At 44.4% G+C, this 11,146-nt stretch overlaps 2 protein-coding genes across 2 annotated transcripts; both read left to right on the plus strand.

Moving 5' to 3' along the window:
• Positions 1 to 2,769: 2,769 nt before the first annotated feature.
• LOC135495089 (uncharacterized protein K02A2.6-like) lies at positions 2,770 to 3,666 on the plus strand. Its single transcript, XM_064783504.1, has one exon. It carries the CDS (start codon positions 2,770 to 2,772, stop codon positions 3,664 to 3,666), a length of 897 nt encoding a protein of 298 aa, XP_064639574.1.
• A 6,042-nt stretch (positions 3,667 to 9,708) lies between these two features.
• LOC135495090 (uncharacterized) lies at positions 9,709 to 10,521 on the plus strand. The gene is made up of 2 exons (XM_064783505.1): positions 9,709 to 10,084; positions 10,271 to 10,521. The coding sequence occupies exons 1-2, from the start codon at positions 9,709 to 9,711 to the stop codon at positions 10,519 to 10,521; spliced, it is 627 nt and encodes a 208-aa protein (XP_064639575.1).
• Positions 10,522 to 11,146: the final 625 nt, after the last annotated feature.

Genomic DNA, 11,146 nt, shown 5'->3' on the forward strand with positions numbered 1-11,146 from the left:
TCGAGAAGAAAGTGTGAAGAGGTTTCTGGAACATGCATAGGGCACATGAGGCAAGTGGGGTTTTCCGAAACGTGGTTTAGGTATAGGTCAGATGTTAGTCCGCTGCAGTTGTTTCGCATACGTGTGAGAATGATGTTAAGTGGGCGAGGGCCGATGTCTAGCCAGGAGGGGATTGGTTTGATAGAGAATTCTGGCAGTTTGGTTAGGGAATATTTGAAAGAGTTTAGAGTTGGTTTCGCACGTATAGAAAGGTCAAGAGCATTCCAGTCGCCGATTGTAGAAGGGAAGAAGCTTGAGTAGAGGCTATTAGTGCGGCAAAAGAAAGGTGTTATATTGTTGTTTGTAGCTAAACGTGTGTTATGGTAGTGACTATCGATGATTAGTTCTGGGATGAGGTCTTTGAGGTAGGTTGGTGCAAGTCCGTTTAAAATTTTGAAGAACATTACGAGGCGATGGAATTTCCTGCGCTTTTCGAGTGGTAGAAGGCCAGATTCTCTGTAAAGGTCGCGGTGGTGAGAGCTGATTGTTAATCGTGTTATACATCGCATTGCATTGAATTGAGTTTTTTCCAGTTTTGCTGCTAAGTTCTGGGGGAGTCCGTCCCATACTACGTCTGCGTATTCGAGCTTGCTTCTGACAAATGTCTTGTAGAGCGTTAGTAAAGTTTGTTTATCCGTATTGTATTTGATGTATTGTAGTATGCCAAGTCTTCGGTTTGCGGTCGTAACGATTGACTGGATATGGTCTTCCCAGGTTCCTTTGTCGTTGAAAGTTAATCCGAGGTGCTTGTGTGACTTGGCTTGATCAATTGCGACGTTGTTGAGATGACAGTGGATAACAGAGGGTTGTCTCCGCCTGCTCGTAATCAGATACAGCGTTTTTGTTGCGTTGTAGGTGATGGCCCATTTCATTGCCCATGCGTAAAGTTTGTTTATATCCTGCTGGATTTCGGGCGTGCATGCTATGAGGTTTCGTGATGCGAATGCGTTTGAAGTGTCGTCGGCAAACAGTCTCGTTCTGCCGTTGGTTTCCTCCGTGACGTCGTTTATGTAGACCAGGAACATCAGTGGGCCTAGGATAGATCCTTGGGGGACGCCAGCGTTGACTCGAAGCCACTCTGAGGATTTTCCGTTGATTACAACCCGTTGTTGCCTGTCTTGGAGGTAGCTCTTGAACCATGATAGGAGGTTTCCTCTGATGCCAAACTGGTAAAGTTTCGATGCGATGCCTTTATGAGAAGTCTTGTCAAAAGCTTTGGAAATGTCACAGAATAGTGAGAAAACTTCCTTCTGTTCGTCGAGGTCCATTAGTATTTGATGGTTTATTTCAAGGAGTTGGGTAACTGCAGAGTGGTTAGCCAGGAATCCAGATTGGTTCTTCGAGATGAGCAAACGGAGATGGTTGTAGACATTTCTGTGGACAATTTTTTCGAAAAGTTTTCCTATGACACTGAGGAGGGAAATGGGTCTGTAGTTGGATTTATCGTGCCTGTCACCTTTCTTGAATATGGGGGTAATGTTTGCTTTTTTCCATGTTTCTGGGAATATGTTTTCATTCAGGGATCTGTTGAAAAGGATGTGGAGCGGTTTGGTCAATTGGAGCGTCAATGAATGAACTATGCGAGGGCTGATGCCGTCTGGGCCGATGGCCTTGTTAGTGTCCATGATGGCGATTTGATCGGCGATATCCTGCTCTGTGATTATGATGTCGTTGAGCTCGTTGTTGGTGAGGTTTGGGAGTTCTCCTTGGGCGGGTATGTTTGTCTCATCTACGTTGCAGATTTTGGCAAAGTGAGCGTTGAGGATGTTGGCCTTGGTTGTAGGGTCGTCTACGGATAAACCATTGACATTTAGTGAAGGAGTTGTGATGTTTTTGCTTGAACCGCAGATGCTTGTGGCGAGTTTCCACCAGTCTTTATCCTTTCTTCCATTTTTCAATTTGTCCGTTATCGACGAAAGGTGGGAATCCTTTGCCTTCTTGATCAGTGAGATAACGTGGTTTCGTTGTTTTTTGAAAATATCATAATCGATGTTAGAACCGGATTTCTTTGCTTTTCCAAAGAGCTTGTTTCTTTTGTTGATTTCTATTTTGATCTCGGCGGTTATCCAGTTCTTGTCGTTTGAAGAGAATTTGATCCGCTGGAAGGGGATGAATCTTTTACTTGTCTCAAGTAGGGTGGTGGTGAAGACTTCTACCGCTACATTGAGGTTGGCCGTGTGTAGAAGGTTGTCCCAATCCACGCTTGACATTTCTTGTTTGAGGTCATTCCAGTTTGCCTTGCTGAACTGCCAGATCGGGCGCTTGAATGCTGCTTTGGGGTTGGTTTGGAGTATGTCGACTACCACGGGACAGTGGTCGCTGATGCCTTGAGGGAGGACGTTTACATCGGAGAAGAAGTCGGGCTGACCTACAATTATTGGATCAATGAGGGATTGGTTGTGAGAAGTCCTGTCCTGTCCACACAAGGAAGTCGTTTGTCACAAGTGCTCTTTGACTGGACACTTTGCCAGGTTTTGTAAAACTAAAAATGTGCCAGTTAGCAAGGACTCGAAAAGTAAGAACTTTAGTAAAAACAGAAAGCAAGGAAACCGTCGTGCTTCTGTAAAGTGGACCACTGAAGAAGAAGAAGAAGAAGAAGAACATCTTTTTATTCACCATGTAGTATCCTCAGTAAATACAGAGAACACTGAGAATGGTTACTTTGTAAATCTTGATGTTGAGGGTGTACAAGTACTAATGCAAGTTGACACAGCGGCTGACTATAGCATCATGTCAAAAACTGAGTATGAAAAGCAGTTTTCTCATATTCCTCTGCTGAAAACTCCTGTGAAACTGAAAACTTACACTGGAGACCAGATTTCTGTTTGTGGTAAAGCTCACTTGAATGTGAAGTACAAAAGTCAAAGTGCCAACTTGCCATTGATAATTGTAGATCATCCTGGAAAGCCTGCCCTTCTCGGTAGAAACTGGTTAGAAAAGTTGAAGTTGAACTGGAATAAAATTTTAGAATGTGACACTGACTCTGTACATAAATTAGGTGAAACGTCAGTGAAAGATGAAAACTCTTCGGTAGATCACAAAGTGAAGGATAGGTTAGACCTGATTCTTCGAAAGTACAGTAGTGTGTTTGAAGACAGTTATGATGCCATGCATGGTCACTCTGCACATATCAGGATTAAAGAGGGTGCGAAACCTGTGTTTCATAAGCCTCGCAGAGTTCCATATGCACTTCGTGAACCAGTTGAAGCCGAGTTGAAAAAGCTTGAAGAAAATGGTGTCATTGAAAAGGTTGATCATGCTGAGTGGGCAAGTCCCATTGTAGTAGTACCGAAAACAGACAAAACTGTCAGAATATGTGGTGATTACAAAGTCAGTATCAATCCACTTGTTGAAGATGAACAATGTACTTTGCCAACTACCCAAGACTTGTACGTTCAATTGGCTGGTTCTAAGGTGTTTTCTATACTTGATCTTTCTCATGCCTATGCCCAACTCTCAGTTGACCCTGAAAGTAGGAAGTATCTTAACATCAACACCCACAAAGGAATATACACCTACACTAAACTTCCTTATGGAGTCAAATCTAGTCCAAAGATCTTTCAGTCCAAAATGGACAGTATTTTACAGGGCATTCCAAAATGCGTGTGTAAACAAGATGATATTTAGGTGGAGATAATGGGCGATATGAATAAAGACTAGCAAATGCTTTTACTCCGGTTTTGTACAGAAAGGCCTAGTGTAAATGTACATGAAGATTTAGATAAAAGCATTTGCTAGTCTTTATTCATATCACCCATTGTCTCTGAAAATCTAGACCTGTTGGAAGTAGTGTTGCAAAGATTGTATGAAAACAAAGTCCATGCAAAACTCTCAAAGTGTGAATTTGTGAAATACAGTACTATCTACCTAGGTTTGAAATATGGTCGTGAAGGAATTTCTCCTGTCGAATCTTCAGTAGAAGGAGTGAAGGAAGCACCTGTACCTAAGAATATATCACAACTCAGATCCTTTCTTGGGATGGTTCAGTATTATCACCAGTTCTTGCCAAATTTGGCCACAACACTCCATCCTCTTCATAATCTGTTGAAGAAAGGAGTAGCTTGGAATTGGACAAATGAATGCCAAAGGGCATATGAGAAATGTAAATCAGATTTGAGTAGTCCATTATGATCCAAAGAAAAAGCTGAAACTTGATTGTGATGCTTCCTGTTATGGATTAGGCGCCGTTCTTTCTCATGTCTTTGAAAATGGTGATGAAAGACCAATAGCATATGCCTCTAGATCTCTGAGCCCTAGTGAGAGAAATTATGCCCAAATTGAGCGTGAAGCCTTATCTCTTATTTTTGGAGTAAAAAATTTCACGACTTTTTATATGGAAGAAAGTTCACTCTGGTCACCGATCATAAACATTTGGTGACTATTCTTGGTCCAAAATCTGGCATTCCTACCATAGCAGCAGCTAGAATGCAACGATGGGCATATGACTATGAAATTGAGTATAGAAGTACCACAAAACATGCAAATTATGATGCTTTGTCCAGATTGCCAAGGCCTTACATAGAAAAGTCTGTGTCAGAAAGTGTCATCTCAGTAATTAACGCATTTGATGAAGGATTTCCAGTACTTGCAGAAGACATCGCTAAAGAGACCAGAGTGAACCCAGTCCTCAGTTAAGTGAAACAGCATGTTCTAAATGGGTGGCCAGACAAGGAAGCAGGCAACATTGCAGAGATTTTCAAACATTTCTACAATCGCAGGGATCAATTGTGCATAGAACAGGACTGTGTGCTTTGGGGTGCATGTTCTAAATGGGTGGCCAGACAAGGAAGCAGGCAACATTGCAGAGATTTTCAAACATTTCTACAATCGTAGGGATCAATTGTCCATAGAACAGGACTGTGTGCTTTGGGGTACTAGAGTAGTCATTCCGAGGAAGTTCCAGGAACAGCTCCTAGATGAGCTTCACTGGGAACATCCAGGAATTTGTGCCATGAAAGCTTTGGCCAGAAGTCATGTTTGGTGGCCAAACATTGACTCAGATGTTGAGAACAGGGTAAAATCGTGCTCAGTTTGCCAGAGAGTCAGACAGGCTCCAGCAAAGTTGCCGTTGCATCCTTGGGTTTGGCCTAGTAGACCTTTTCAGAGAGTTCACATCGATTTCTGTGAAGACAAACAGTTGTACTATTTGATACTTGTTGACTGCCATTCTAAATGGATTGAAGTGAAACCAATGAGGAAAATCACGGCAGAAAACACCGTAGACGAATTGCGTCTCATTTTTGCAGAGCATGGGCTCCCTGAGCAGCTTGTTTCTGACAATGGGCCACAATTCAGGTCTGAGGAATTTTCCAGTTTCATGATGAAGAATGGCATTCAGCATATAAAGGTGGCACCCTACCATCCTGCCTCTAATGGAGCGGCAGAGAGGTCAGTAAGAGTGGTAAAAGAAGCATTTGCCAAACAAGTGATTGATGGTAAAAGTTCATTGTCGCTTAACTTTTTATTGAGATATAGATCCACTCCTCACAGTACCACAGGTGTTAGTCCAACTGAATTGCTAATGAGAAGACAGCTGAGAACTAGATTGCATCTTGTGAAACCAAGTATGTCCAGAAAAGTAGAATGTAAGCAAAATCAGCAGAAACTGCAATTTGATCGCCATAGGAAACTTGAGCGAACGTTTGAAATTGGAGATGTTGTAAGAGTGAAAAACCCCAACTCAAAGGGAAAAACAGACAAATGGTTGTTAGGTTCGGTTGTAGAAGTCAAAGGTACTAGAAACTATCTTGTTAAGATAGGACCGAATTCTAAAACTGTCCATGCTGATCACATGATCAAAGTTGAATCTTGTGAAACTGGTGAACTTGAAACAGAGTTGCTAAATGACATGGAGGTGTCAGATATGATTGTAAATATGCCTGTACCTAAATGTAGAAAATCTCATGATCCTGTACCCAGAGAAAATAGTGACATTCATGTACATGTACCTAGATCTGTAGAAACAGTTTTAAATCCAAGGACTGAGATAATTTTAGACCTCACTCAAAGTCCTAACAGTCATGTGAGCGCCAGTAAAAATTCTAGTGCAGATGTGCCAAAACCTGGTCATGTGGAAGTTACCAGCAGAAAGTCTACCAGAGTAAGGAAACCTGTGATAAAAATGAACCTTTGAAAGAGAAAGAGTATACTAGTAATGTGGAGAAATATGAATTCAATTTAACTAAGCTTTTAAATGTAGAATGTGAGAAAAGAGTTATAATGTTTTAATTTAAGAAAAAGAAAAAAAATATGTTGTTTAAGTGTTTAGTCTTAAGTGTAAAATTGTGTGTGATATTCGTTTGTGAAAACTGTGTTAAAATGTTTTAAATTGAAAGTTTGAATACTTGGTGCTCAATGGTTACACCCCTCTGAATTTCTTGAAGGGGGAAGTGATGTAATATATGTTGTTTGTATTTCGCGCCTAAACTATTACGTCTAGTGCGCATGCTCATATAATAAAGGGAGTCTCCATTTTTATAGTAAACAGGTTAGCTTCGTGGTTCTTTCTTTCCGCACAAATATAACAACGATCTAAGTGTTGATCTTGGCTGTGTCCCTGGCCGTTATTTCCACTGTTAAAAATCTCATACATGTACTTTAATTATTATGTTGGCCAAATAAATTACAAATTACAAATTACAAATTATAAAAAGATCGCGCATACCCGCCACCATGGTGGGGTCCTCACTCCTCGATGGGGAAATCGGCCAGCGAGGCCGGGCCGGAAGGGGAATGTGAGTCGGATGATTCGCATTCCATAGGCTGATAACCTAGGTCAAAAGCCACCGGCCGCTCGCCCTGGCGCGTCACTGCCTGATCCCGGAGTTTTTTACTCTCCAGGTGATCCGTGAGGCGCTGAATCATCTGCCTCTGATCAGCCGTAACTTTTAAGACACTCCTGAAGACCCACCTTTTTCAACAACATTACGAACATTAGAATTGTTTATTGTTGTCAAAGACTATATACTTCTTATAGAGACTCTGTTTTTGTTAAGCGCCTTTGAACGGCCCAATATAGGACTGATAAGGGCGCTATATAAATGTGATACATAGATAGATAGATAGATAGAAGGCCAGTGGATGAAGACGGACGAGGGTCCCGAAGGGTCTCCCATGGTGCAGGCATGGGAGAGGGGGGGAAGGGAGCGAGTCTGTGAAACCGACCCGTCCTCAACCCCAATATGACCAGACGGGACAGGGTGGGGGCGTACCGGCGAAACGGTCGGCCTAACCGCACCCAAGGCGGGGGGGAAACGTGGATCCCTCGCCCAGCCCCCCCCCCCGATGCACCCTCGCCAAGCCCCTGCCTAAACCAGGCAGGACACCTCCCGGCAAGGAAAAGGGCGGCAGGCACGGGGCGGTGAACCGCGGCCCTGCACCACAAGGGGACGCCAAAGGAAGAACCGTCGTCCCTAGGGAGGGACGAGGAGTCGGGCGTGCCGCCCATCCAATGGCGAAGGGATGGTGGTCCCCGGGGCAACCGCAACCGGGGCAACCGCAGACGACGAGAGGGGACTGGCAGTGCCAGTTATGCCCAAGGATGTGAGCGGTCGCAACCCAATCGAAAGCCCCGGAGGAGGACGGGGGAGCACATCTGTAAGGACAAACGGCTCAATACCCGGGGAGGCGCTGCTCACCGGCCTGAAAAGGTCGGGAGCGGATCCAGGGGTCTCAACTTTGGAGAGCTGGAGGAACTGGTCAAACATCAAACCCTGATCCGCGCCGCCCGAGGGATCGGGACGTAAAACGTCCAGAGCCCCCACGGGAGTCCTGCCTGCTGAAAAAGGGGGTGGGGGCGGACGAAGTCTCGCGGAGCATCCCTAAGACAGGGGCACCGATGCTCCACGACGAGACCTCCCCAGGGGGCACACCCCCGAAGGGGGGTGCCCAGCCTGGAGGACGGGGTCGGGTGAGGGCAAGCGTTCTGCAGAGCCCCGGGGACCTCGCCGCTGAAGAGCGGGGGTCCCGGCGGAGGAAAGGGAGGGGGGACGAAGTCTTCCCCCGACCAGGCTTTCTAGGCCCTCTCCGCACAGACTTCTTCAACTTCTTCCCGGAAGTACCGGGAGAAGGAGAAGTCATCCCGGGGGCGGAACTGCCCGACCTAACAGGGACTGACTTGTCAATACCTTGACCCGGGGAAGGAACGGGGTGGGGACTATGAATCCCCGACACACCAGACACCCGGCCATCACCAATCCGGAAGGGAAGGAGGGCCAGGAGGCACGGCGGAAACCCAAGAGAAAAGAGTAAAGAAGATAAGAAGGATTGGAAAAGAACCATCCTAATATATTCTGATAATGTAATTATATATACAGCTACGCAGCAGTGAACTTATTCTTTCTCTTTGGGTCACGTGACCAGAAGCCCGGGAAGATACTGGAACTTGATATAAATTTTGATTGGATAAAAACCACTCACAAAGGCAAAAAGCGTGGAGAAAAAGAAAAAGGAAAGATCTCAACCGCGTCCAGATAACATCTTCAAGTAAGAGGTGTCCTCGGGAGGTCCTTCTTTAACCTGAACGGCTCTAATTTAGTAGAATTTCAGGGAGAAACTCGGCCAGTTGTGTTTAACAAAGCGCCGAGGAAAAAGTACTGAGTAATGGCGGCTTTCACGAGGCAGAGGCTGTATTGGGGCGCCGCCTAGGTGTAGCTACGTGAACTAGCTAATCATTTTTCTATTATAAATAGATTAATTTTTCCTCGGGTGTGTCCGATAAGAGTACACATGCAGAAGTCTGACCTGGGTAGAGTATGAACGACATAAAATTTAATACGTTCCAATCATACTACACGTGCCAGTGCTGACAGTGCTAGACTCCAGAAAGAAGCACCTTTGCAAATTCAAACCTATCCTAAATGTTCAGAGTTCATTATTCAATGTGGCTCATTATTCAATGTAGAGTTCATTATTCACTGTAGAGTTCATTATCCCATGTAGAGTTCATTATTCAATGTAGAGCTCATTATCCCATGTAGAGCTCATTATTCACTGTAGAGTTCATTATTCAATATAGTGTTCATTATCCCATGTAGAATTCATTATCCTGTTCTCTCGCAGGAAGACATCATGTTCTCCAATTCGTAACTTGTACTCTGTAATGTCGCCTTCCCCTTGAAGGAAACCAAGCCGTCCCAGCGAAGTGGTAATCAGTACCAGCATCAGTTGGCGTTGATGACAAAGATCGATCGATCTCGGGCGATGCAGCCGATGATGACGATGGCATACGGTTGACAGGGCGTTAACGAAAACCAGTGGAATACCTCTACCAGCGGTGGACAGGGCATCGAGTGCAGCCTCCTTGTAGGACAGTGGCAGAAAACATTGACGAAAAGGAAGTGTAGGCGAGCAAACATTGGGTGATATGAATAAAAAACAGTAAATACTAGCTAGTAGTTACTAAAAGTATAAGTAAATACTTAAATCCATAATGAATAAACATTTGCTTTTACTGAAAAGTAAATACTTCTGAACTACTAGTATTTACTAGTCTGGGGCCTGGGTTACCGTACTCAAATTGATCCTCCACGTGAATGTGATGAGGTAACAAGGGTGTTTTTAAAATAGTTCTTTTATTCCTGGGGACAGTAACGATAGGCCTTGTTTTGTAGTGCATAGAGTGCAACACATAGGTGATTCAGTCATTTTGTACTGGTCATTCTATCAGTCATGTCGGACACTGAAAGCCTCTCTCTTTCGGACTTTAATGATGAAGAAATTGCCGAAACGTCCGAATGTAAACAGACGACTTTTGTCAGAATTGTGAAGGACTATCCGATTCTTCTGAGCAAGTCCCAAACTCCTGTCGTAAAGAAACAGAAGGCCGCAGCCATGAAAAAGTTGATCGCTGAATATCAACAACGAAGTGGCATCCAGATGACGGAGAAGCAGGTCAACAAAAAGTTGAACAACATGAAGACAGATTTGCGGACCAAGGCAGACAGAACCGCTACTGGGAATAAGCCAATTGAACTTAAGAAGTGGGAGGCAGATCTTCTTGATCTAATTGATGCAGAGTCCAATCCTACCCTGAGCGGTAACCCAGGTGGGTATTTCAAGCTCCGCGAACTTTCCAAGCCAACAGGGCTTGTTTCATATTTCATTCAATAATTCATATTTTATTGTTTTATCATAGACAAAAATGGTTTATTTTACACCTTTCCTCGGCAAAACAGAAACAAAAACAACACAAGGCCATAGAATTTAAACCCTTCTCTGATTCTCTCACCAGGTGGCATGAGTGTTGGGCTTGGAACGAGGCGTTCATCATCGGTTATGCTGTCCAGGTCTACCCCAGACGTGGAAGTCCCTACTAACCGCCACCGCCAGAGCTCAAGTACCGTTACTCTAGCCACTTCTGGTCACCGTCGTAACACTAGCTCAACTACTCAAGCGAAAGAAGGCAAACTGCCCCCTCCTCCTCCTCCACCGAAGAAAAAAAGGTCCTTCCGGAAACAGAAGAAACTGAAAACCTCTCAATGATGGAGCTGCAGCGCCTCGTTCTCCTGGAACAACTCAAATCTCCGCTCCAAACTATATGTAGTCAAATTTACATGTACAGTCAATTACAGAATTAGTGTCTGTGGTTAAAAAATGCATTGTTAGTCTTTCAAAAGCACAGTGGTGATTGCTTCACTACTCAAGACACCATTCATCTCCAAACAATGTAATAATCATTACAAGTGACAGAGACCTAGTTCATTTCATGGATGATATTCGCTATTTGCCGCCTTCTCCCTTGTCCCCGTTGCCGAATCCGGATATCATTGTAGTCCTCTCCATCATCAAGGTCAACATTGTTATTGTTCACCACCTCCGGAAAATCTTCAGGATCCTGAATGTACTAAGCTACGTTGTGCAAAATAACACAAGCCACAACAAGGCTTGGAACCTTCCCGAGCCTGAGCCTGACACGTTCCTGTAGAATAGGGGACCGCCTTTTCAGCTGACCGAAACACCGCTCGATAATCACTCTCTCCTTGGTGAAGAGACGATTGTAGGAGTTTTCGGTAGGTTCATGCGGATCTTTAAAAGGCGTCATCAGCCACGGGGCTATCCCGTACCCATTATCACCCAACAAAAGTGCGTCAGTCCCGGAATTCTTCAT

Source organism: Lineus longissimus, chromosome 10 (genome assembly GCF_910592395.1).
Source record: "Lineus longissimus chromosome 10, tnLinLong1.2, whole genome shotgun sequence".
Lineage (NCBI taxonomy): Eukaryota > Metazoa > Nemertea > Pilidiophora > Heteronemertea > Lineidae > Lineus > Lineus longissimus.